This window comes from Cibotium barometz, chromosome 14 (assembly GCF_041138505.1).
Source record: "Cibotium barometz isolate CiBa-2024 chromosome 14, ASM4113850v1, whole genome shotgun sequence".
Lineage (NCBI taxonomy): Eukaryota > Viridiplantae > Streptophyta > Polypodiopsida > Cyatheales > Cibotiaceae > Cibotium > Cibotium barometz.
Window position 1 is genome coordinate 47,868,205 of NC_141059.1, and position 26,569 is coordinate 47,894,773.

General features: G+C 43.0%; 2 protein-coding genes across 8 annotated transcripts in view; both read right to left on the bottom strand.

Annotated features, from left to right (window-relative positions):
- Positions 1 to 1,867: 1,867 nt before the first annotated feature.
- On the bottom strand, positions 1,868 to 4,849 carry LOC147632115 (uncharacterized). The gene is made up of 2 exons (XM_086808004.1): positions 4,446 to 4,849; positions 1,868 to 4,348 (listed from the first exon to the last, which is right to left on the bottom strand). The coding sequence occupies exons 1-2, from the start codon at positions 4,803 to 4,805 to the stop codon at positions 1,868 to 1,870; spliced, it is 2,841 nt and encodes a 946-aa protein (XP_086664130.1). The 5' UTR covers positions 4,806 to 4,849.
- Positions 4,850 to 7,796: 2,947 nt separating this feature from the next.
- LOC147632116 (protein TIC 22, chloroplastic-like) overlaps positions 7,797 to 26,569 on the bottom strand; it is a 43,369-nt gene continuing 24,596 nt past the window's right edge. For 2 of the 7 annotated variants that reach the window (XM_086808737.1, XM_086808738.1), the window contains 5 exons: positions 9,865 to 9,921; positions 9,132 to 9,191; positions 8,850 to 8,933; positions 8,404 to 8,439; positions 7,797 to 8,302 (listed from right to left, as the gene is read on the bottom strand). In XM_086808737.1, coding sequence (XP_086664863.1) covers positions 8,201 to 8,302; positions 8,404 to 8,439; positions 8,850 to 8,933; positions 9,132 to 9,191; positions 9,865 to 9,921 — 339 coding nt within the window. In that variant the 3' untranslated portion in view covers positions 7,797 to 8,200. Of the gene's footprint in view, positions 8,303 to 8,403; positions 8,440 to 8,727; positions 8,934 to 9,131; positions 9,192 to 9,864; positions 9,922 to 26,569 lie in introns of those variants that run through there. The other 5 variants (XM_086808739.1, XM_086808742.1, XM_086808741.1 and 2 more) reach the window with 5 other exon arrangements.

Sequence of the window (26,569 nt, forward strand, 5' to 3'; positions counted from 1 at the left end):
TCAGCGAACATTCGGATACCTTATTACATATGCAGTACCCATCTTGCAATTCAATATGTAGTGTCACAGCTGAGTAGATTTCAACATTGCCCCAACTTCAACATTAATGGAGCAGAACTGTGTTTTATTTATGCTTGCTACCTACACTAGGCATCATGTTCTAACACTAAGGTGTCCAACACTGATAATTGTTTCTGATAGTAGCCACTTTAGGTTGTGAAGCTGAGTACAGCGCATCATTCACAACTATTGAGAAATGTGTATGACTCCGCTGTCGATCAGTAGATCTTGGTATTGAATAGCTATCTTCTACCACCATTTCTCACTCACAATCAGAGTGTACATGTAGTCATGCGGATTCTGGTTTTTAATGCACAGACACAACAGAGTCAAGTGCATTATCATTATATCAGTTGTGGCTCCATGCAGAAGAGATTGCCTTGACCTATGTGCCTACACAGGCCAAGAGTAGCAGATGGGCTTATCAAGTCCCTTTTTAGAGTCATCAACTATACAACTTACACGTTCACACCATTCACTTCAGGGGGGGTTTGTTAGCCTAGTTAGCCTAGAAGTCCCTAGTGTGAACAGCCCTACACACGTGTACTTTTTACTCTATGCTGGCAAGGTTGTTTTCCCATGTGAACGCTCTTGTCTATTAGCCACATCAGCACTACTAGGGCTAGGGCTTCTATTTGTACTCTTGTACTCCACTCATTTCTTATCATCATTATTGAGTGTTTTCCAGCATCAAGCTTCGTCTCTCTTGCTCTCTGAGTTAATCATTGTCTCTGTGTGTGTGTGTGTGTGCAGATCACCTTTTCCCTCATCCAATAGATTCACAGATGGGAAATGCAATAGATAATGTAAAATAGCACCATAGACATACAAGCATGCATTTTGATATTGCCTTGATGTCAAAAAATGGTGGTGTCAATTGATTAAATTCTTGTTTGATGCTTTTAGTTACAAGCTGACAAGATTTTCTTTGACATTTGGTACATTTCAAATGGCTTCAGAAGATTTGCAAATTATCTTGCAGATGATCAGAGTTTGGTTCCTATGGTTCATTTTGTTGACTAGAAACAGAGCTATGTTAAATCAACACACAGCGTTTAGAGCTGGTCTTCCTTAGGTTATAATAAAGCATCAAGTACTAATGGATTGTATAGTAGCTGATCAGGGTCTCAAAAGAGACTCATCAACATAGTCCATATGACGTAAGATGAGATATTTGAAGTACTTTAAATTCTAATTTCAAAAAAAAAAAGCAACCCATAAGACTTTGGATGCGATTTTAAAAAAAAAAAGAATATAGATCTTAGAATATGTTAGTCTCTTGTCTATAAATATATAGAATATAGATCTTCGAATATGCTAGTCTCTTGTCCATAAACATATAGCATGCACATGCATAAGTATATTCAATTATGTAGATCTTCACATATGTATGTGTGTAATTTTGCACACTGTTCCCTCGCCTCCATGCCCAATTCTAGTTCTTCAAAACTAACAAACTTTTGAGCTAAATTTTATGTAAGGCACTGTGAATTTAGTAAAAAATAAATAAAGCTCAGAAAATTTATATTTCACGAGTAAAACTGAAAATGTTGCAAGTCCAAGACTTCCAAATTAAACAACTACCAAACATCAAAAATATAAAAATTCAAGTTGAATTCAAGTTATCTTATAAAAAAAACAAAACAAAACCAAAATGTTAAGAACCAAGATGATGTGTCGAAATTAAGAGTGTATTAGCACTAATTAGCTTAGGCGCATAAAACACACGCCCTGTGCGCATGCTAGCATGGAGCAGGGCATACTTATGGAAAGCATGGTTAAGAGTGTAGACAGATAGGCTTTGGCACTAAATAACTTTACCAAGTATCCACTGAGACGCTTTGGCCATGGGATCACTGACCGGCCTCCAAAGCATGGTTATGGCAAAACACGTTGGAAAGCCAATGCAGAAGCCCACGAAGATTCCAATAAGGAAGTCATGATCAGCAATATCTGCTTGCTCTAATGAGTGATTATTAGAGCTCAATGTCCTGCTGTCGCTCGAACAGGGCAGGTCCAGAGGAAGCCCGCAGAACCCCAGCTTGTTGCCAAGAAAAGCCTGAGGTGGGAATGTACTCCACTGGTTGCACTGAGGGATTAGACCCCCCAGATTGTTATGAGAGACATCCACAACACTAAGAAATGTGAGTGAGCACAAGGCCTCAGGAATCACTCCCACCAGATCATTTCTAGACACATCCAACGAGTTTAATTGCGTTAATTTGCTGAAGCTTTCCGGGATCTGTCCAGTGAGATGGTTGTTGGACAAGTTCAAGAAGACCAAACCATCAAGGGAGCCGAGCTCAGGCGGGATGGGCCCAGCAAGAGCATTGCTAGAGAGATCTAAAGACACTGTGGCTGGGAGGAGGTAAGGGAAATGGAGCTCTTGTTCTTTGGCTTCTATTGAGAAAGTCTCGTTGTAGACGATACGTAAGGAATCGGAGGAATCGACTTCTATTGAGAAAGTCCCGCTGCTGCCTGCTATTGAGACAGTCTCGATGCCGTAGTCGATAGCTGAGGAATAGTCGATAGCTGAGGAATCGACTTCATGATACAGGAAGCCTTCTAAGAGGAGGTAGGAGAGGCTTTGGGCGGGGATGCTTCCACTCAGATTGTTGTGGGAGATGTCAAGCACCTGAAGCCGAGTGGTATTCCATTTTGTGGATGGGAGAGGGCCGGAAAAACCATTGAAACTGAGGCTTAACAGGCGGAGAGACTGAAACTGCTGAATCCATGGAGGTACCCCACCCTCTAGGCTATTATGTGAGAGGTCCAAGATTTCCAGATTTGTTGCAAGCTTGCTGAGACCGGGCGGAATAGAGCCATTGACGAAGTTGTTGTTCAGCTTGAGGATTCTGAGATTAGTAAGGTTAGAAAGGGAGGAGATGGGGCCTCTGAGATTGTTCGAGGAAAGGTCTAGGATTATGAGATTAGTAAGGTTAGAAAGGGAGGAGACGGGGCCTCGGAGATTATTCTGGGAAAGGTCTAGGTTCTGGAGATTAGTAAGGTTAGAAAGGGAGGAGATGGGGCCTCTGAGATTGTTCAAGGAAAGGTCTAGGATTATGAGATTAGTAAGGTTAGAAAGGGAGGAGACGGGGCCTCCGAGATTGTTCGAGGAAAGGGCTAGCCATTGGAGATTAGTAAGGTTAGAAAGGGAGGAGACGGGGCCTGTGAGATTGGTCGAGGAAAGGTCTAGGTGCCGGAGATTAATAAGGTTAGAAAGGGAGGAGATGGGGCCTCTGAGATTGTTCGAGGAAAGGTGAAGGATTATGAGATTAGTAAGGTTAGAAAGGGAGGAGACGGGGCCTCCGAGATTGTTCGAGGAAAGGGCTAGCCATTGGAGATTAGTAAGGTTAGAAAGGGAGGAGACGGGGCCTGTGAGATTGGTCGAGGAAAGGTCTAGGTGCCGGAGATTAATAAGGTTAGAAAGGGAGGAGATGGGGCCGTCTCCTCCGAGATTAATGTTCCAGGAAAGGTCTAGGTGCCGGAGATTAGTAAGGTTAGAAACGCAGGAGACGGGGCCTCCGAGATTGATCGAGGAAAGGTCTAGGTGCCGGAGATTAGTAAGGTTAGAAACGGAGGAGACGGGGCCTGTGAGATTGATCGAGGAAAGGTCTAGGTGCCGGAGATTAGTAAGGTTAGAAAGGGAGGAGACGGGGCCTCCGAGATTAATGTTCCAGGAAAGGTCTAGGTGCCGGAGATTAGTAAGGTTAGAAACGGAGGAGACGGGGCCTCTGAGATTAATGTTAAAGGAAAGGTCTAGGTGCCGGAGATTAGTAAGGTTAGAAACGGAGGAGACGGGGCCTGTGAGATTGATCGAGCCTGAAAGGTCTAGGTGCCGGAGATTAGTAAGGTTAGAAACGGAGGAGACGGGGCCTGTGAGATTAATGTTCCAGGAAAGGTCTAGGTGCCGGAGATTAGTAAGGTTAGAAAGGGAGGAGACGTGGCCTGTCAGCAGATTATTTGACAAATTTAGGTATGCGAGAGAAGATCTTGCATTCCAGTGTTCTGGGAGATGGCCTGTCAGCTGATTATCCCGGAGATTTAGGTACGAGAGGTGAGGGAGCAAACTGAGACAAGAGGGTATTCTGCCTCCAAATCCGTTCCCACCAAGGTCGAGATATTGGAGAGCTGTTAAGTTGCAGAGCTCCCAAGGAATCGGAGCCGCAAATTGAACACCACCACCTACAATTGATGGTATCCAGGTGAGCTTGGAGAGGGACTGGGAAAGAAGGCCGATCTCTGGCGGCAGAGGGCTGGAAAAATTGATGGTATCCAGGTGAAGCTCCTACAACCATATCAACGACGACGAGAGTAAGCTGCAGACGGAGCTTGTAACAAATATATAATTAATATGAGGATTAGCTTGATCGAGTAGTAAGTACCTTAAGAGAGCGGAGTTTGGCTAGCGGTACAGGCCATGGCACTCCACCTCGTGATCCGGCCCCGCCCGACGACTCAACAAGGACCATCTCCAGCGACACAACAAGGCCGTCCTTGGCGCACGTAACGCCTCGCCACTCGCAGCAGTCCGACGTGCCGTTGATGTCGAACCGCGTCGAGCCCAGGGCGTCATGATTAAAGCCGTCGTTATAAAACTCGAGCAGGGCGGCCCTTTGCGTTTCCTTGCAACGCTGGAGCTGCGCCTGTGCTGCTGCGCCGGGCCACGGCTGATCCTTCAGTAGTAACATAGCTGCGGCCAACATAAGCAAACATACCTTCCATCTTCCCCAGCGGCCATCCATCCCGACACACAAACGCCACCCAAAAAAACGCCACCAAATTTTGGATTGGAGAAGAGAGAAAGAGAGAGACTCAACATCATTTAACTAAGCCTTTTATTTGGTTGGCTTAGGAGGCTTTAAAGGAGTCATGATTTGAATCGGCGTCCGTGGTACATAACTGAGGGGTGGACATTTTCGGTTTAAGGTTCTATCCTCTATAGGGATGGATCATTACCCCTTGAAACCAATCAAAATAGAATGACCATGGCCCGTTTTTTTCCTTCATCAATGTACACATCAATGGTAAAGTTTTCAAAGTCCTCACTAAAGTTTTCAAAGTCCTTTCAAAGTATACATCAATGGTAAAGTTTTCAAAGTCTTGGTCTCTATTTTCAAGGCAAGCATTAATTTCAATCTTTTTTTCCCCAATTATTTGAGCCTTGAAAAAACACACTAAAGCACAATTTTCACCTACACCATATGTGGAGTCTCACACATTCAAGACCTCCCGATGTGCTATAGTGGCCCACAAGTTAAAATTTGTTATTTAACATGAATCACAAATTGTGTTGTATTCGTTACACTTTGTTATTAGTAAATGGGAATAAGGTTGATTCATCATTAAGTCTAACAACATTAATAAGATGTACTATCAAGTGATAAACAAAAAAAGAAGATAGTATGCAGCTACAAGTCATGTACCTTCTCATTTGCATTCAAGAATGTCTCGTGTATGAGTTTGTGATGACAATTAACTTAAGTACGATGCACATACGGTAGCCTCTATCATATTTTCAACCTTCCATTGAGATATGAAAGTAAGATGCACATACAGTAGCCTCTATCATATTTTCAACCTTCCATTGAGATATGAATTGCTTGGCATCACATACTTGGATTAGCTAGGAAAATTTATTTATACTTTTCACCTTGTGGGAGTGAAGCAACATTTAGCACATGTTCTTGTGAGCATATGCAAGACACTCATGAACAAGAACACATCTCGACTCTAATTGGCATGCAAGGTCATGATGGTTAACCAAGTTTGATGAATTACATTAGCTCTTGTTGGTCCCCTCCTTTTAGAAGGGTGTTCCCACTTCATCTTCAACAGAAGTCTCTATGGAAGAAATGCTACCTATACTCATATGCATATGCGACAAGCTCCTCTAGCGTCTAGCAAAATGGAGTCCACCTTACCATAAAATGCTATCACCTTACCTCTCCATCATGGGTCATAGACCCAACAATCCATAAGAAAGCCCACTTAGTATTAAAATCTTATTTTTTTAAAATTACATTTAAATTCTTTTCACCAAAATTAAAGGAAATTGTACTTTTGAACAAGCACATTTTAATATAATTACAACTATATCTTAAGAGAAAGTCTTCCTTCTCCCACTGATTTGAGAATGATTTTTTGAAGATTAAATTAAATTTCAAGCTAAACTCAACCTAACTAACCTAAGCATTGCCACGGCATTTAACTAAGCGTTGATTCAAGGTTTTCACAAAGGAAATTAGTGCCTCTAATTTTATTCTAAAAGAAAAAACAAACTTTTATTTGGTTGGTGCAAGTGTTAGTGGGCTTAGTGGGCTTTAAAGAGGTCATGATTTGAACGGGCGTCCCAAGATTGGGCATCAAAGTACGAAACGGAGGGGTGCACATTTTAGGTTTAAGGTTCCATCCTTTATAGGGATGGATCATTTCTCCCTAAAACCAATCAAAATAGAATGATCTTGGCCTGTTTTTTCTTCATCAATGTACACATCAATGGTAAAATTTTCAAAGTCCTCACTAAAGTTTTCAAAGTCCTTTCTAAAATTTTCCAAAGTCTTGGTCTCTATTTCCAAGGCAAGCTATAATTTCAATCTTTTTTTCCCCAATTTGAGTCTTGAAAAAACACACTAAAGGACAATTTTCACCTATACCACATGTGGACTCACACAATCAAGACCTCCCGATACGCTGTAGCGGCCTACAAGTTCAAATTTGTTACATAAATCACAAATTGTGTTCTATTGGTTATACTTTGTTATTAGTAAATGGGAATAAGGTTGATTTATCATTAAGTCTAACAACATTAACAACATGTACTATCTATCAAGTGATGAACAAAAAAAGAAAAAGAAAATAGTATGCAACTACAAGTCATGTACCTTCTCATTTGCATTCAAGAATGTCCCATGTATGAGTTTGTGATGACAATTAAATTAAGTAAGACGCACATGCAATTGCCTCTAGCATATTTTCAACCCCCATTGAGAGAGATTGTTAGGCGTCACGTACTTGATTAGCTAGGGAAATTTATTTACACTTTCCACCATGTGGGAGGGAAGCAACATTTAGGACATGTCCTTGTGAGCATATGCAAGAAACTCATGAGCATGAACACATCTAGACTCTAATTGGCATGCAAGGTCATGATGGTTAACCAAGTTTGATGAATTACATTAGCTCTTGTTGGTCCCCTCCTTTTAGAAGGGGGTTCCCACTTGATCTCCACAAGAAGTCTCTATGGAAGAAATGCTATCGATACTCGTATGCACATGCGACAAGTTCCTCTAGCATCTAAGACCACCTTACCTTAAAATGCTATCACCTTACCTCTCCATCATGGGTCATAGACCCAACAATCCATAAGAAAGACCACTTCGTATTAAAATCTTTTTTTTTTTGAAAATTACATTTAAATACTTTTCACCAAAATTAATAGGAAATTGTACTTTTGAACAAGCACATTTTTATATAATTATAACTATATCTTAGGAGGAAGTCTTCCTTCTCCCACAGATTTGAGAAGGATCTTTTGAAGATTAAATTAAATTTGAGGCTAAACTTAACCTATCGTTTCCCAAACCGTACAAGTTTGTAAGCTCACTGTCTGGGGACTCCAACTCGAAGAGGAGCCTAAGAAGACTTTATCTTTTACGTTACACTGAAATTTGTAAACTTATTTAAAAAATTACGGAGATGCCAATTTTCACGAATGAAAACAAACAAGTTGGAACAAAAGACACTTAAATGTGAAACTCCAGTAACTTCAATTTGAAGCTTCAGTAATATAATTCATTATTTGTAAATTATGGCCCTTTCACAAGAAAATGCTTGAAGAAAAAACGACATGTGCAAACCGTTTAGTATCCTATCCAAGTTCCTAATATGCATGACATGCAATCTTAGTTCATTTTGCCATAATGCCTATTGAAGTGGTAATCCTTTCTGCAGAGTAGAGCTGATGATTTCCACTTCACTCTTCACCATGCACACAGATTTCAAAATTTTAGCTTTTCCAAAACATATTCTTGCTGTCTGTCTTCGATTGTCTCTGCCTGAGAGAGAGAGAGAGAGAGAGAGAATCTCGTATGTCATCACTTCCACCATCAAACTTTGACACACGCAGGACTGGCATGGCTCAACCAACGGTGGTCTTGTTCAAGTTCTCCAATTGGCCAAAAGCTGTCATGCCGGGGGGAATGAAAACCACGTCTCCCCATCCCTGTTCATCAACAAGACCCTGTTCACATAATTATCATGAATGTTACATACAAACTTCTTCCACTACTACGGTTAACTATTTTCCAACAAAATAGCAAGTGAAAAACCAAAATTTCATACCTCCATTCGTTTCAATACATGTTCAAAGCTACCAACCTACATTTTATTTTATTTTTTAAACGTAAGCCTCAGGTGCATATAAGAAAACAAAGAGAGAGAGAGAGAGAGAGAGAGAGAGAGAGAGAGAGAGAGAGTATTTTAACAGCATATCCAATCGTATTATCTATATGACGGCACGGAAATGCAGGGAACACACACTGAGGGTGGGCTTTGATCCATATGACGGCATGGAAGTGCAGGGAATGGAACTTGAACTCAGGATCTCTCAATTAGAAGCCTGGTGCGTAAAACCAATGTGCGCGCGCCCCAACCCCCTTCCCCTCTCCCTCCTCCCCATCACACACACACACTAAGGGGGGACTTCACGTTACTGTTTGATGTTAGGAAACTTAAAATATCCTACAAATCACTTTTTTAAGTTAACGTGTAATTACACAAGCCACTACCTGTATGTCAGTGTTCACTTGAAGTGACAGATGGACCTTTTGCTGCACTTTTGATGCTCTTTGAAGTGCTTGGTCTAAATCTTCCTGCAAATAACCAGTCATAGAATGAACGTTTTCTTATTGCCAAGGTAATAAATGAACCCCTGGATAGCTACCATTGAAGAAACTGTAACCCCTGGATAGCTACTGTGTATAGTTTGGCTCCATTGAAGTTTCAGAAAATTTTCTTTGATTCAAGCAATCTTGGTTTGCTAGATGAAAGTAGAAGAGACTATACCACACCTTGCAAAAGAAGATCGGACAAAATCGTGTGTCATTGCTTCTCACGATCAAGTTATTGGACTGCCATTACACAATTCAAATCAGCATAATCTCTTGGACAACTTATTCCAAAAAGTTTGCAACGTAAATCTAACTTAATGTCAAGTTATTGGACTGCCATTACGATTCAAATAAGCATGATATCTTATTGGACTGCCATTACCATTCAAATCAGCAAATAAGCATGATGCCTGGGCACAATTTATCCACTTTTTCCATTGGACTAGCTCTGAATGTCGATATTTAGGTTGATTAGAGCCACAAAACTTCCTTACATGTTCTGACATTAGACAAGCCGCAAAGCCACTATCTTCCTAGCAACCCCCAAGACTAGACAACCCCAGGGGCCTATCAATCAGCAAAGCCTTTGCCAGGTTTAGTATTGGGTCTTAGGCATAGTTAAAAACGCAACTTCTTTTTCAGGAAGTAACTCCTAACTTAAGAAAGATTTGGTTACTTTAAGAAGAACACTTGCTAATGTTGGGTGAATAATTCTCAAATAGCTCTTTCTTCTGTTCTCCTATCTTCTTGATATGTGATTCTTCTTAACCATTGCAGCTGTACAAGACTCGAACAAGAAATTTCAATCCTTTTTGTAGCCTAAAATCTCCCCACAATTCATTTAACAAAATATCAATGGAACAAAATTACAGCAAAAAGAAAATTCATAATCAAAAAATAAGGTTGACTGTACCTGGAAGACCGGCACTCCATCAAACGATGTGCCTTTTTCTTCAATGTGCCCACCTACCTGTAGAGTGTTCCACCACAAGAATGTAGATTGTCATAAGATTTGCCACAACCCACCCCCCCCCCTCCCCCCAAATTTATTTCATTTAAAAAAAAAACTTGAAAGGCCATTAGATAGAGTGACAACAAAGTTAAATCCCACTAGTGCTTAATGGTCAATGCAACTACACCATAGAGAAGAAGATGGTGTCAGACTCACACACTCACACACACATTAACCTGCACATTAGGGTTAGGTGCAGGAAGAAGAAGCTCACACAAAAATGAGAGAGAGAGAGAGAGAGAGAGAGAGAGAGAGAGAGAGAGAGAGAGAGCCAAAAGTGTGGTGGCCACAAAATGCAAGTCAACCCTTGCATGTGTGTCACATCCATATAATATAGAAGTACAAAATGTAGAGTGTTTTTTCACACTTGATATCCAAGGGGAAAAACCACATGGGAAAAAGTGCCCTTGCTAAAGCCCTGTTCACACATAGCACTACCATAAGTGAGCATATGCCTACAAATCCCCCCTGTAGTGAAAGTGTGAACCTGTACAAGGTAGTAGATCACTCTCTGTATGAGAGTAAGACCAAAGCTTTGCGGAAAGCTTCAAACTTTTCTCGAGGTAAAGTGATAATGAATCTCAATGTGCTTGGTACGTGCATGAAATACGGGATTTCGTGCCACGGCCATAGCACTCTGGCTATCAGTGAGAATGGTGGTGGGTGTCTGCTGACACTCACGAAGATCAGTCAATAATCTCTTCAACCATACACAATCTACTGTAGCTGTGAAGACTGCCCTGTACTCAGCCTCACAAGTAGATGTGGCAATAGTGGGTTGCTTTTTGCTCAACCAAGATATGCATGAACTGCCAAGAAAAAAACAATTCCCACTGGTGGATTGCCTGGTATCATAATCACTAGCCCACTGTATGCATAAAGCTGCAAGCTGCCTCCCTTGGCATAGAACAAACCAAGATCCAAGGTACCCTGAAGATAACGAAAAATGCGTTTGACTGCTTGCCAATGCTTTGTGCCTGGGCTGTGCATGAATTTGCCCAACAAAGACACCCCAAAAGATATGTCTAACCTAGTGTTACACAAGTAAATGAGGCATCCCACTGCCTCGCTGTAAATGCTAGCCTCAAAAGGCTCTCCAATATCATGCATAGTAAGCCGTACACCTGGTTCTACTAGAGTAGCTGAAAAAGTGCATATACCAAACACCCAAATGTACGCATATAATCCACTGTTGGCTTTCAGCTATACCAAGCCTCAAATGGTGTTATGGTTTTCAAAGATTTTGTTGGACACCTGTTCAACACATGAGTTGCACACATTATAGCTTCCATCCAAAAATTGTGAGGCAACTTTTGTGCTTTCACCATGCATCTTGCCATCTCCATGAGAGATCTATTTTCCTCTCAGCTACACCATTCTGTTGTGGTGTATAAGGCACAGTACATTGGTGTTTGATGCCCTTTTGAAGCATATAATCCTTAACTGCATTTGACATGTATTCTCTGTCACAAACCCCTATATTCTAGGGACATGCGGATGCGTGTCAGGCCTAGAAACATGCGGATGCATGTATGTATTATACCTGGGCATGTGTATGGATCATATGAGTGGATGCATATGAGTCCAAGGACATGGCAGGACATTTGTGGACTTTCGGGCGGGGCCCGTGTGGATTCCGGCCATGCACACATGGTGTGTTATGATGGCAGGCGGAATATTTTCAAGTACAAGAATGATGATAGGTGGTTCTCCAAGTTTACATGTGCACAATGCATAAATGATGCACGCCATAACTTTATTTTACTTTGTGTGACATCGTCTTGCTGCCTGGACAATGCTTGTTATTTTGGCTTGTGAAGTCCGAGGGACCGGGGACGCCCGGGCACCTTGTGGACACGTGTGTGCACTCCTGTTTGGGCCTAAAACTGTGGGCTTATGGGTTTTGTAGGTGGGAAGTGCGTCCACACTCAATTTACAGCTTATTTCATTTACTACTAAAGTTTATTGGTTTGCAGGTCCACACTCATTAATAAGTCGCCGGACAACTTATAATGCGTTCGCATTTGGTTGGACCAAAATTAATGAAGTCCGGACAGCTTATGACCATTTCCCATTTGGTTGGACCTAAACTTATACAAACAGGACAAATGGAGCACTATGGGCTGGACACCTTATGGGGACACATGTCAACCAGTATGTGTACCCACCAAGCCCCTTAGGTGGTACTGGAAAAAGGCGCCTCCCTCAAGAGGCCTTTTGGGCTGTTTTATTCATTATTCAACACATTGGAGAGCTGGTTGGAGCTTTGGGAGTTGCTACAGGGCTGGTTGCTTGCTTCCCGGACTCACACAAGCTTGGATATCGATCCCCACACTCTTCTAAAGGGCTGGTTGGTAAATTTCAGACCTGCAATTTCTGGTTATTGCGAGTTTTGGGCTGGTTACAGGTGTCCAAAGTCAACTTGGACAGTACAAGACAGCTCTAGGGACCTCCACAGGGCTGTAGGACCCCTTACAGTTGGATTTCTCGCGATAGAAAGTTGCTGTTTTGGACTGGTTATTGCACAAAACAGGCCGGACAGCAATGGAATATGTGAGCATGGATGTGTCTCAAGGATTCCTGGTATAACAGGTGCTTAGGGCAAGCATTGGGGACACTTACTCGCGGAGAACACAGGTTTCTGGATCAGTTTCTCGCGTGGAAACAGGGCCTAAAGATCCATTTACATCCTGTGCAGGGCGGAGTACCTGTGAGGATTGTGATACTCTTGTGCAGGGCAGATGTACCTTTGAAGAGGCTTGTGCAGGGCGGATGTACCTGTGTGTAGGACGGATGTACCTACAGATTCTCTTGTTTGAAATGTATTCATTCATGATGTATTTGGAAGAATCAGGTGCAGGCAGGTGGTGAATCCCCAGGCACCCGTAATCTTGTACTTTGCAGACTCTTTTGGTAATATAACCTAAAGGGGGGGGGGGTCAGCCTATCATCGGCCCCTTTATGTGGTGTACTGTCATTTTCAGCTTTGTGGTTGTAATGCTCAAGTGTTAAGTGCTCAGAATCTTGTTCACATTTATAAGATTCCAATACACGCGTCCGCCTCCCGTTACATTGGTATCAGAGCCCAGTTTTTCCTCTCATTGGAAAACGGTCTGAGGCTTGGAATCATAAGTGGTGACCTAATTTGAGTGTCATGGACAACCACATTTCTGACAGTGTGGAGAACACACAGGACCGTGAATTTCATGGTACAAGGGATGCAAGAGATGCTGCAGGCAATGATGTCTATGGAGATGCAGGTACTCATGACACTATGCATTCTGATTTGGAATCTTTGAAGCGTCAAGTGCGACGCTATAGGGCTGAAACCGAAGAGCTTAGGTCATTGAAAAATGACCCGGATGTACAAAGGGTGTTGGCTGCGAAGGCAAAGGCTTCGGTCCATGAAGTCACTTTTGAAGCAATTGCAAAGGAAATGGATGTTGAGAAACCCCGAGAGCTTGCACTTGCATACCTAATGGTTAAGGGTGATGTATACACTGAAGCAGATGGTAGTTTGGCTTTCAAGAAGCCACCCCTCATGGCTGCCCGTGGTGATGCACATGATGCACAACAAGCAGAAAGAGCACAACAAGTGCCAAATGCTGAAAGGACAAGAGTCCCTGGTGCTAGGCTCGATGCAGGTCAAGAGAAGAGTAAGGATGAGGGATCCTCTACTCATTCCCGCTTTGCTCCAAGAAGACATATCCGTTCTCGTGTTGAGCTTTCCACTCATTTGGAGAGTGTGGCTCAAGAGAGAACGGAGAGGGATCGTGAATCTTCATCGCGGCATCATCATCATGCAGATGAACAGGATGTACATAGGGATGCATATAGAAGGAAGAAGCCTCGTGAGTTCAAGTCCGGTGACAAGGATGTAAAATTTGAAAACTTTCAGGGACGGATGGACTCTACCAAAGCACTTGCTTTCATTAGACACTTTGAGATAGCTTTTTGCAATGAAGACTTTTCGGAAAAGTCTATGCTCAGGCATGTGGGAATGCATCTCAAGGATACGGCAAGTGATTGGTGGCTTGCAAAAATACTTGATGGAAGTGCTGCCCCAACTTGGTCTTCTTTCAAAATTCAGTTTTATGATCAATTCTTACCACCAAACTTTGCAAAGGATGTACGCAAGGAGTGGGATTGGCTGTCCCAAGATGAGGGAGAGTTCGTTGCTTCATACATAGCAAAGTTTTGGAAAGTCCTTCTCAAGGTTACTCCTTTCATGAATATTGGAGAGGACGAGAAGAAGAGAAAGTTTGAATCGGGGCTCCATCACATCATTCAACAAAGCTTGGGAGTGTACCCAAATAAGACCATACAAGAGCTTATACACTCAGCCATGATTGCGGAGAACTTGCACATAAAAGCACCCACAAATAAGCCATTTGCAGGTCAAAACAAGAGCAAATTCAGGGCTGGTTATGACCAGAAAAAGGGTGGACAGCCACCTAAGAATGCTCCCAAAGATGGCCAAGATGCAAAGGATGACTCCGAAAAGAAGCCGGGGGGTAAACGCCACAATTTTGGGCTCTCAAAACAGCAATTGGAAGAGTACAGGAAGGCTGGAAAATGCTTTAAGTGTGGCAGTAAAGATCATATATATCCTAAATGCCCACAGAATCCTAAGAATGCTGAGCCTAATGTGGAAAAGCCTCTTGTGAATGTTGTACCCGATGTGCAGGGTAATACAGGGCATGAGCCCAAGAGTAGAGTCATATGCAAGGCTTGGGGCAAATTGAAGGATCAACCCGCTTTGTTTCTTTTTGATGATGCTTCCACAGATAACTTTATATCCGTACAGATGGCTGCCGCCATAGGTCTCAATGTGAAAGACATGGGAATGCAAATGAATGCAGATGCCGCCTTTGAGGGCAAACAGGTTGATGTAACTCCGGTCATTGGTAAGCTCCGTGTACAAATACAGGACTACCTCGACTATTAGAGCTTTCTAGTGGCTCCTCTTACAGGTTGTGATGTTTTGTTGGGGATGCCCTGGCATCACCGTTTAGAGCCTATTAAGGCTTACAAAGAGAAGAAAATCAGCTTTGTACATAGAGGCCGTGAGCACTCTATAGATGCTGGTACTACTGGAAGTACCATACCTCTTGTAAGCCATGTACAAATTAATAAGGCAATAAAGAAATCAGCTTGTTCTTACTTGGTTTTTGTACGTGATACCATTGAACATTCTAGTGTTGATGTTAGTACATTAGATCAAGACAAGCTTAACGTTTTGAATGACTTCAAAGATTGTTTTGCGAATGCTTTGCCAGCAAGGTTGCCACCAGAGAGGCCGGAAGATCATTGCATAGATCTCCACCTAATAGGCCACCATACAGGGTGAGTGCTAGTCAACAAGAAGAGATTATGGCACAGGTGAATGAACTTTTGGAAAAGGGTTTGATTCGACCTAGTTTCTCGCCATATTGCTCGCCGGTACTTCTTGTTCAAAAGAAGGATGGTACTTACAGGATGTGTGTTGATTACCGTGCCCTCAATAAGATAACCATCAAGAATCAGTTTCCGATTCCGCGCATTGATGACATCTTGGACAAGCTTGAAGGTTCGGCATGTTTCAGCCGAATAGACCTCAAGAGTGGATATCATCAAGTGAGAGTGGCACCTCAAGATGTACACAAGACTGCATTTAGGACAGCCTTTGGTCTTTATGAGTTTTTGGTGGAGCCTTTTGGCCTTACAAATGCACCCGCTACCTTCAACAGGATGATGGACAGGGTGTTAAGAAAGCATAGAAAGTTCACAGGTATATTCTTTGATGACATTATTGTATTCTCAAAGAATGAAGCCCAACATCGTGAGCATCTAGCTATTGTGTTTAAAGAGCTTAAGGAAAATCAGCTCTACATAAATGCAAAAAAGAGTGAATTCTTCCTCCCAGAGATTCACTATCTTGGTCACATTGTATCAAAGGATGGTGTGCGCATGGATCCCGCAAAGATACAAGCCATGCAAGAATGGCCAGAGCTGAAATCAGTCCATGAAGTGAGGAGCTTCCTTGGTTTATGTGCTTACTACAGGAGGTTCGTCAAGCATTTTGCTTTCATTGCTGCTCCGTTACATGAGTTAACGAAGAAGAGAGTAATCTTTAAATGGACACAAGAAGGTTTGCACAAACCTTTTGTGGTGGAATGTGATGCATGTGGGGACTGCATAGGGGCTGTTTTGAACCAAGAAGGACATGCCATTGCCTATGAGAGCAGACGCTTGCAACATGCAGAGCTTCACTTACAGGTTTATGAGAAGGAGTTGTTGGCTATAATTCACGCCCTTACTATTTGGAAACATTATCTTTTAGGGACTGATTTTATGGTCAAAACTGATCATCAAAGTTTGAGATACTTTTTGACTCAAAGTAAGCTCTCAGAGAAGCATATGAGATGGGCAAATTTCCTCTCAATGTTTCATTTTCAGATTTTACACACTCCAGGGAAAAAGAATGTGGTGGCAGATGCCTTATCTAGACGACCACAGGTTCATGCTATTACAGTTGCATACCATGAGGACTTATCGGATATGCGTAATACTTATCATCTGGATGAGGATTTTGCACATGTATGGGCTGAATTACAAGAGGGTATTGCTGTCCCATCTTATGTCATAAGAGATGGATATCTCATGATGCAAAATCGTGTGTGTGTGGTAAAGAACCTTCGCCATAAGGTTATGGATGAGTGCCATGCTCCTCCATATGCAGGTCATAGAGGCATTTTGGCCACAGCACAAGCTTTGGAGAGGTATTTCTTTTGGCCGGATATTCGCAAGGATATTGAAGCATATGTACGTGAATGTATGGTATGTCAAAAGGTCAAGTTTGATCGACATAAAACACCTGGATTGCTTCAGCCTTTGCCTATACCAAATGAACCATGGGAAAGCATTGCTATGGATTTCATTATGGATTTGCCAAGGACGCCACAAGGAAATGATGCTATTTGGACCATCATTGACAGGTTTAGCAAGCAGGCACATTTCATTCCCGTGCGCAAGACAATAAAGCCAAATCATATGGCTAGGATGTTTTTGGCACAGATATTAAAACACCATTGCATGCCTAAATCTATTGTGGGGGATAGAGATCCTAGAACCACAAGCTTATTTTGGCGCGCATTGTTTGACAATATGGGTACAAAGCTGAACTTCTCATCAGCTTACCATCCACAGACAGATGGGCAAAGTGAAATAGCAAATTCAGCCGTCCTCGACTTGCTGAAATCTTATGTATCCGACTGCAAATCGGATTGGGAGAAATATTTACCACTTGTGGAGTTTGCCTACAATAATACGGTACATACTTCTACGGGCAAGGCGCCCTTTGAGATTATCTATGGCAAGGTGGTACTACCACCCATCCTTCGTACAAAGGATGAGATTTTTGCAGCAGATGAGTATGTCAGAGACTTGGATACTGCATTTGCACAGGTACGGACAGCCATAGAGAGGTCTCAAACCAAGATTAAAAAGGCAGCTGATAAGCATAGAAGGGATATACAATTCAAACAAGGTAATTGGGTCTTGCTGAAATTTGAAAAGGCACGCCTTCGGAAGAGGCCAGGGAAAGAGAGAAAGTACCCTAAGCTTTCCAACAGGTACTATGGACCTTTTCAGATCTTGGAGAAGATCAATGATGTTGCATTTCGGCTTGTACTCCCAGATCATTGAAACATGCATAATGCTTTTCATGTGAGCCTATTGAGGCCTTATGTGGGACCGACACCGTTTGAGCCGGTTTTGGAAGACCCACCGGAGGTGGATGAGCTGGAAGAGATTCTTCAACCTGAACAGATTGTTTTTCACAAGGAACGAAAGCTTGCGGGAGGCAAACTTGTTCGTAGGTACCTTGTGAAGTTCAAGAATTATTCAGCTTTGGATGCGAAATGGATGGATGAGGCCTACTTCGAGGATTACCCAGATCTTTTGAAGGCCTATCTGGAGGCTTTTCAGTTGCGGTCAACTGATTAGAAGCCGAGGGGATGTCACAAACCCCTATATTCTAGGCACATGCGGATGCGTGTATGACCATTTCCCATTTGGTTGGACCTAAACTTATACAAACAGGACAAATGGAGCACTATGGGCTGGACACCTTATGGGGACACATGTCAACCAGTATGTGTACCCACCAAGCCCCTTAGGTGGTACTGGAAAAAGGCGCCTCCCTCAAGAGGCCTTTTGGGCTGTTTTATTCATTATTCAACACATTGGAGAGCTGGTTGGAGCTTTGGGAGTTGCTACAGGGCTGGTTGCTTGCTTCCCGGACTCACACAAGCTTGGATATCGATCCCCACACTCTTCTAAAGGGCTGGTTGGTAAATTTCAGACCTGCAATTTCTGGTTATTGCGAGTTTTGGGTTGGTTACAGGTGTCCAAAGTCAACTTGGACAGTACAAGACAGCTCTAGGGACCTCCACAGGGCTGTAGGACCCCTTACAGTTGGATTTCTCGCGATAGAAAGTTGCTGTTTTTGACTGGTTATTGCACAAAACAGGCCGGACAGCAATGGAATATGTGAGCATGGATGTGTCTCAAGGATTCCTGGTATAACAGGTGCTTAGGGCAAGCATTGGGGACACTTGCTCGCGGAGAACACAGGTTTCTAGATCAGTTTCTCGCGTGGAAACACGGCCTAAAGATCCATTTACATCCTGTGCAGGGCGGAGTACCTGTGAGGATTGTGATACTCTTGTGCAGGGCGGATGTACCTGTGGAGGCTTGTGCAGGGCAGATGTACCTGTGTGTAGGGCGGATGTACCTACAGATTCTCTTGTTTGAAATGTATTCATTCATGATGTATTTGGAAGAATCAGGTGCAGGCTGGTGGTGAATCCCCAGGCACCCGTAATCTTATACTTTGCAGACTCTTTTGGTAATATAACCTAAAGGGGGGGGTCAGCCTATCATCGGCCCCTTTATGTGGTGTACTGTCATTTTCAGCTTTGTGGTTGTAATGCTCAAGTGTTAAGTGCTCAGAATCTTGTTCACATTTATACGATTCCAATACACGCGTCCGCCTCCCGTTACATTCTCCACGTCTATTTGAGAGAGTGTTTGGACTTTACATCCACACATATTTTCAGCCATTGCTACAAAGTGTCGAAAGCATGTAAACACCTCTGCTTTCGCTTTCAAGGGGTAAACCCAAGCAAACCTGGAGTAGTCATCAATGAATGTGACAAAGTAAAGATGCCCTCCTATGGATGGTGTCCACATTGGACCACATACATCACTATGTATGAGCTGTAGTTTACTTTCAACTCTAACAGCTCCTCTTTGGGGAATGGTTTACGTTGCATCTTTCCCAAAATACACCCCTCACATACATGTCTTGTTGGAGACTCAAGAGGCGGCATATTATCAACCATATGATGCTTCTGCAAAAGCATCAAACTCCGAAAATTTACATACCCAAAACGAGCATGCCATAGCTCTGCATCATGCATAGCAGGAGTGTGGGCAGCCACTGTATTTGCATCATAAGTACGCTTGTCATAGTTGTCCAGCTTATACAAGTCTTTGTATCGAGTTCTAGAAGTGACTATTTTATAACCCTTTGATGGGTCTTTTACCAAACACTTCCCATCTTCAAATTCAACCTTTAAACCTTAATCGTTTATGGCTGAGACAGAGAGCAGATTTTTCTTTATCCCTGGAACATACAACACATTTTTCATACATATATTGGCACCATTGGCTGCAATAAGTATGACATTGCCGATTCCCTTTACTAGATATGTGGTATGATCTGCACATGATACACTACGGTCATTTGAAGCATAAACCAAGTGCTGAAATACATCTTTGCATGAAGTGATGTGGCTCAAAGCACCACTATCAAAATACCATGATACATCCTATCTGCCAGATGCAATGCAAGACATATCATTGTCTGAAGCACTTGGTGTCTCACTAGTGCATGTGACCAAAAAAGTGTACTCTTCTTGAATTACATTAGCTGATTGCTGTGCTTTGTCATCAGAAGAGTCTGCTACTACTGCATTGCCTGCTTCTTTCCTTTTCTCTTGCAATCCGCTTTCTACATTCACTGATGTAGTGTCCAGCTTATGGCAGTAGTGACATTTGCCCTTCTTTTTGGGCTTGTTTGCATCCCCTTTGTCAGACTTTTCACCACCAGAAGAGAGCTGTCCATGACTAGCCTTGCAAGATTGTTGTCCCCCATGCCTAAAGCTCTTTGCTTTACCCTTATCCTTGGCTGTAAATGCCTTGTCTCCACCACGGTTTCTCGATAAGTTTGCTCTTGTTTGCTCTTCCTGCAAGAGTAAACCCACCAGCTCTTCAAAAGTGACAAGATCACCACCTCCTCTCATAGAGAGGTTGAGAGAGGTATGAAAGCCCAAGTAGGTGAAGGCCTATGCACTGTTAGGGTTAGGGTTTGGGGATGCTGCAAACACAAGCGTGGAGAGCAAGAGAGAGAGAACACGACTGCTTGTATATTCAGATGATAAAAATGTGAAGTACAATAGCCACATAATAAGTGACCTAAAAGGATGTGTTCACATGTCCGGCCATAAAATGTGCCGGGTGGACCAAAACACTTATAAACTGTTTATAAGTGTAACTAAGCTAAACTGGGGGGGAAAAACCTCCACTAACTGAAGTAAAAAGTGCCCCAGTAATCTACTGATGATCACTAGCACTCCTCTGGGTGCATACACAGCATAAAACCCAACAAACCTCCCTGGAGTGATATGTGATCACTGTACATCATCCACCAAAAGGAAACAAATTCAAAGCAGTGCGGAATGCTTCGAATTTCGGACGTGGTAATGCCTTGGTGAAGATGTCTGCCACATTCTGATCTGTAGGACAGTAGATCAGACTGATATCTCCTGCCTGGAGTCTCTCCCGAACAAAATGATAGTGAATCTCAATGTGTTTCGTGCGAGCATGAAACACAGGATTCCTAGCCACAGCAATGGCACTCGGACTATCAGTATAGATAGGTGTAGGCTCCTCCACTGAAATATCCATATCAGTCATGAGACGACGCAGCCAAACACACTCAACAGTAGTAGTGTAGGCTGCTCTGTACTCTGCCTCACAAGACGAAGTGGCCACTGTGGTCTGTTTCTTGCTTAGCCAAGAAATGAATTAAGAGCCAAGAAAGAAACAATTTCCACTAGTGGAATGTCTGGTATCAAAATCACCAGCCCAATCTGAATCACTGTAAGCGTATAACTGCATGTCACCCCCCTCAGGATAAAGCAATCCAAGAGACAAGGTACCCTGCAAATATCGGAATACACGCTTCACAGCTTGCCAATGTGACAACCGTGGGCTATGCATGAATCTGCTCAACTGAGAAACTGCATACTGAATATCTGGCCGTGTAGTACACAAGTAAATAAGGCACCCAACAACCTGAGCATATGTAGTGGCATCAAAGGAAATACTGTCATCTTGTAGTGACAGTTTCATCCCAGGCTCCATAAGAGTACTAATAGGCTTGCAATCCTGAAATTTAAACTTCTCCAGAAGTTTAGCAACATACCGAGATTGCAACAACCCAATGCCTCTGTTATCCTACACAAACTGTATGCCCAAATAGTAGTGTACAAGCCCCAAATCAGACATGTCAAATGTCTGTTGCAGTATCTCTTTAAAAGCTGCAATTTTGTCATCATTTGATCCCATGAGCAAGAGATCATCTACATAAAGACTGATGACCAGCAGATCTGTCTCTTCTTTCTTTACATACAGAGTGGCTTCTGATGGACTGTTCACAAATCCCTGAGTGAGTAGAAAAGCATCTATTTTTGCATACCAAGCTCGTGGAGCTTGTTTCAAACCATACAAGGCCTTTTTCAGCCTGCATACTTTCCTTTCATGACCATGTTCTGCAAAACCCATGGACTGATATACATAAACTTCCTCCTCGAGGTCCCCATGTAGGAATGCAGTCTTTATGTCCAACTGGTGAACAACCCAACCACGATGTGCAGCCAATGCAATGACACACCTAAGTGTCAACATACGGGATGTAGGAGCAAATGTCTCCTCATAATCAATGCCCTTCTTCTATGCATAGCCCTTTGCAACTAGACGGGCTTTGTACCTGTCAATGGATCCATCTGCATGTCTTTTCAACTTATAGACCCATTTAGTACCAATTGCTTTCTTGCCTTTGGGCAAATCAACCAAATCCCATGTTTGATTCCTTTTAATAGAATCAAGCTCATCCTGCATGGCTTTGTTCCAATGCACATTATCTCGTGCATCCACAAATGAATCAGGCTCATCATCATCCTGTAAACTGGCTGCCATAACCAGATTCAAATCCATGATGTGTGCATGCTCATTGGTCCGTGTCTCCCTACGAGTACGACCAGCAAGAGGACCCTCTAGATGGCTGTCCTGTAATGTCCTCAAATACCATCTAGGTATGTGTCTAACCTGTGGTGCCTGCTGCCCCATATTTGGTTCAGCTTCTGGCTCAATTTGCTGCTGAATTTCTGCACCACCTTCATCATTTGCTGGCTGTCCCGTACCCTCATGAGTTGGATCACCAACTGTGGAATGAAACTCCATAGGTAGTAGACCTTCAAACACATCATTTTCAGCCTGATTTGCATCATAACCAGCCATGGATATTTCTGATTTTTCATCAAAAATCACATCCCGACTAGTGAATATCTTCCTGGATAGTGGGTCATATAACCGGTAGCCCTTGCTCTCACGGCTATACCCAACAAAAATGCATTTTGTGGCTTTATCATCCAACTTCCTCCTCAACTCTTTGGGTATGTGTGCATATGCAAGACACCCAAAGATACGAAAATGTGATACCGAAGGCTTGCGGCCATGCCAAGCCTCAAAAGGAGTAATGGAAACCAATGCCTTTGTGGGACATCGATTCAAAATATGACAAGCACACATGACAGCTTCCACCCAAAAGATATGTGGTAGCCTCTTTGCCTTTAGCATACATCTGGCCATCTCCATGAGTGACCGATTCTTCCTTTCTGCAACCCCATTCTGCTGTGGAGTATAAGGAGTAGTATACTGATGTTTTATACCTCTACTCTCAAGAAACGAATTCAACATGTGTGACATATACTCCCCCCCTCGGTCAGAACGGAGAGTCTTAACCTTGCATCCTGACTCTGTCTCAGCAAGTGCTACAAAGGCCAAAAATGCATCATATACCTGTGATTTCTGTGTCAAAGGATAGACCCAGCATATACGAGAGAAGTCATCAATAAATGTTGCAAAATAGAAGCAACCACCTAATGACTTCGTCTGCATGGGACCACAAAGATCACTGTGTATAAGCTGCAACTTTGCAGTTGCTCGTAGAGCCTGATCACGTGGGAAGGAAAACCTATGCATTTTTCCCAAAATACATCCTTCACAAATGTGATCTGGAGGCTTCTCCATGAGAGGTAGATCTGTAAACATGTTATGTCGCTGCATAAGCATAAGACTACCAAAATTTACATGCCCCATGCGAGCATGCCATAACTCCGCATCAACCATAGCTGGAGTAAGAGTGAATGCATTATAAACAGACTGATCCACTGGCTGAAATGCATCCAACTGATAAAGTCCATGACATAATGTACCAGTAAGCATCAAGGTCAAAGCATTAGCTTTGTCTCTGACCATGCATTTATCATCATCAAAGTGGACTTGCATACCACAATGTGCTAAAGAAGAAATGGACAACAAATTCTTCTTTATCCCTGGTACATATAAGGCATCTGTAAGGCGGACAATAGAGCCATCAATGGCTGTGAGCTGAATCTCCCCAATGCCACGAACTGGATATGAAGCATTGTTGGCACACTGAACAGTTTTGCCAACAGGGACAGGGCCAACATGACAACAAATCCTTGCGAGATGTGATATGCTTTGAGGCACCACTATCAAAATACCAAGTACATGCATGCTCTGTCATACTGAGTGCCTGTGAAGACCAAGAGGCATCATAGCTGCATGTATAGAAACAGTAATCCCTGTCCTCAACAAAAGAAGCAGTCTCTGGAGGAGCTTTAGAGGCATCATTTACAGACATCCCAGCTTCCTTTGCCTTCTCTTTGGCAATCCTCTTTCTACATTCAGTGATGTAGTGACCTGGCTTCTTACAGTAATGACATTTGCCCTTCTTCTTGGGCTGTCCATCACCTTTCTTGGTATCCTGAGATGAACCACCATCACCTGAATTCTGATTTGAACTCTTTGGCTAAGTTTTTCCTTTCCCCTTTTGACCTGTAGTAAATGCTTGTTCAGCACTTGTGTTCATATTCATATTCTTCCTCATTTGCTCTTCTTGTAGCAAGAGAGCAACAAGTTCCTGATACTTAAGGGGTTCAGCAGCATTCCTCATGCTGAGGTTCAAAGAGGTATGAAAAGCCAAGTAAGATCTTGGCAAAGAGTGCAAGATGGTGGACACAAGCTGTGTCTCAGGAATAATCTCATCCACATTGATGAGTTGCTCTCTCAAATCCTGCAGCTTGTTTAAGTGGCTAGACATATCATCTCCTTCATTCATTTTCTGATTTTCCAGCTCTCTTTTCAAAAATGAGATCCGAGCCTCATTACGAGCAGCATACATCTGCTCCAAAGTCACCCATGCATTCTGTGAAGAGCCAGCTGAACGAATATGAGGTATAATAGACCTCTGTACTGACAATGCAATGAGTGACAAAGCTTGTGCATCCCTGGCATCCCATGTCTTCTGAGCATTTGTTCTTTGAACAGGCAATGGCTGCCCTGGAGCCTGTACCTGTTGTCCTCGTCCACGAGCACCCCCTTGGGGAGGAGTCTCTGGAGCCAATGGACCTGGACGTGGTTCATCACCACTAACAAAATCCCAAAGACCTTTTGCCACAAGCACATTTTTCAGCATAAAACTCCACAAGGAGTAGTTCGTGCCGTCCAATTTGTCTTCCTTAGACAAATACGTGAATACATCACTCTGCTGTTGATTTGCCATTATGCCTATGCACAATGTTGTACCTGTGTATCAAAAAACCCAATAGCAAGAACCCTGAAAACAACTGTACTCCACTGAATACAGTTCACCCAAATATGCCTGCACTCTCAATCCTCTGAATGTGCAGCTCAATGCACCCTGAGTAGAGCAGCAAAGAATGGCTTACACAGTGCCAAAATGCCCCAAAAATATCCAAAATTACTGCACCCAAAACCAGGCTAGATATATTTATTATTTGGGGCATGGAAGGGTGGACAAAAGGAGGCGCCTACATGAAACTTGGGCCACAAGCTTGGGAAAAGCATAAATTGGATATTTTGGGCCAGCCCAGCTATTTTTGGCAAATATAGGGCTGGTCGACTCTATTAAAAAGCAGGGAGGGGTTTTCTTTTTTAGATCATGCGATTGCAGCTTTTGGCCAACTGCAACCTATCCTTCTCTCTCTTCCTGCGCTGGCCGCACAGTTGACTGCAGGTGCTTTCATTTAGCTGGTTGTACAGAACAGCCGTACAACACGTGTACTTGGTAGTCTCCAAGCGCTGGCATGTGAAGCATGCTCTTATGCAGTCCAATGCAATGGCTTATACAGTTGCGGACAACTGCTTTATAAGACGGAGGGGATGTCACCATTTGGTCCCTTCACTAGTCTTGTGACTAGTGCGGTGCATTTGAGGAAAAACTCCGCACATGGCCTTACAGCAGTACACAAGCCCATCCATCCCTAACATTCAAGCGTAGCGAGTGCAGTAGCAAGAAAACTTCCGTCCCCAAAGGCAGGCTACCTCCTTTAGGTTCCACGACGCCTTGAGAAGCGTTACGCGCTCCCCAAAGGCAGGCTACCTCCTTTAGGTTCCACGACGCCTTGAGAAGCATTACGCGCTGAGGGATCCACAGATTTGGCCTAAAAGGAGACAATTCCGTTTTCTTTACATCTATAAACGAAAATTCATTCCATTCATAAAATGTTCCGAAGGTTGCGAAAGCGCATAGCGCTTTCGTAAGATTTCAGCATTTTTGGAAAATCTTTCGGGTTCAACCTGAACAAAGAGAAGGGAAGAAGGGGGCATCGGAAGAGGTCCCGCCCGCTCCGCACCGTTCTCCGCTTGTGAAAAAGAAGTATTGGTATATCGATCATTACATGACCTTGATCGCTACGCTTGATTAGATACATATTTTCTGAGATAGATGCTAGGATAAAGCGCAAAGCTCTTTCTCAGCTTCCACTCCTACTCGTGCTGGGAAAGTGCCATGTTATTGGTTGGTGAGAGGCGCCGGCTACAGACATAAAGATTTTGGTACCGGCCCCCCTATAGTATAGCCTGGTAAGAAAATTGCCGTATATAGATGCGCCATTCGTTTAGCCAGCTTCCAGTCTCTATTCACTTTGAGCCCTTCACACCTCTGCTTAGTGTTTCACACACTAAGCAGAGCCAAGATGTTAACGGGGATTTTCCACAGAACCTCAAGCACAGAGAAACGTGAGAGTGCTGGAAAAGATGTACTCAATAATGATATGAAAATGAAAGTACAAGTGAGTACTAAAAGGTCTAGGACAAAGTGCCCAACACACGTGTGTTCACACAGGGAAAAAACCTGTGTCTAGTCACAGGGAAAAAATAACCGCGAGTA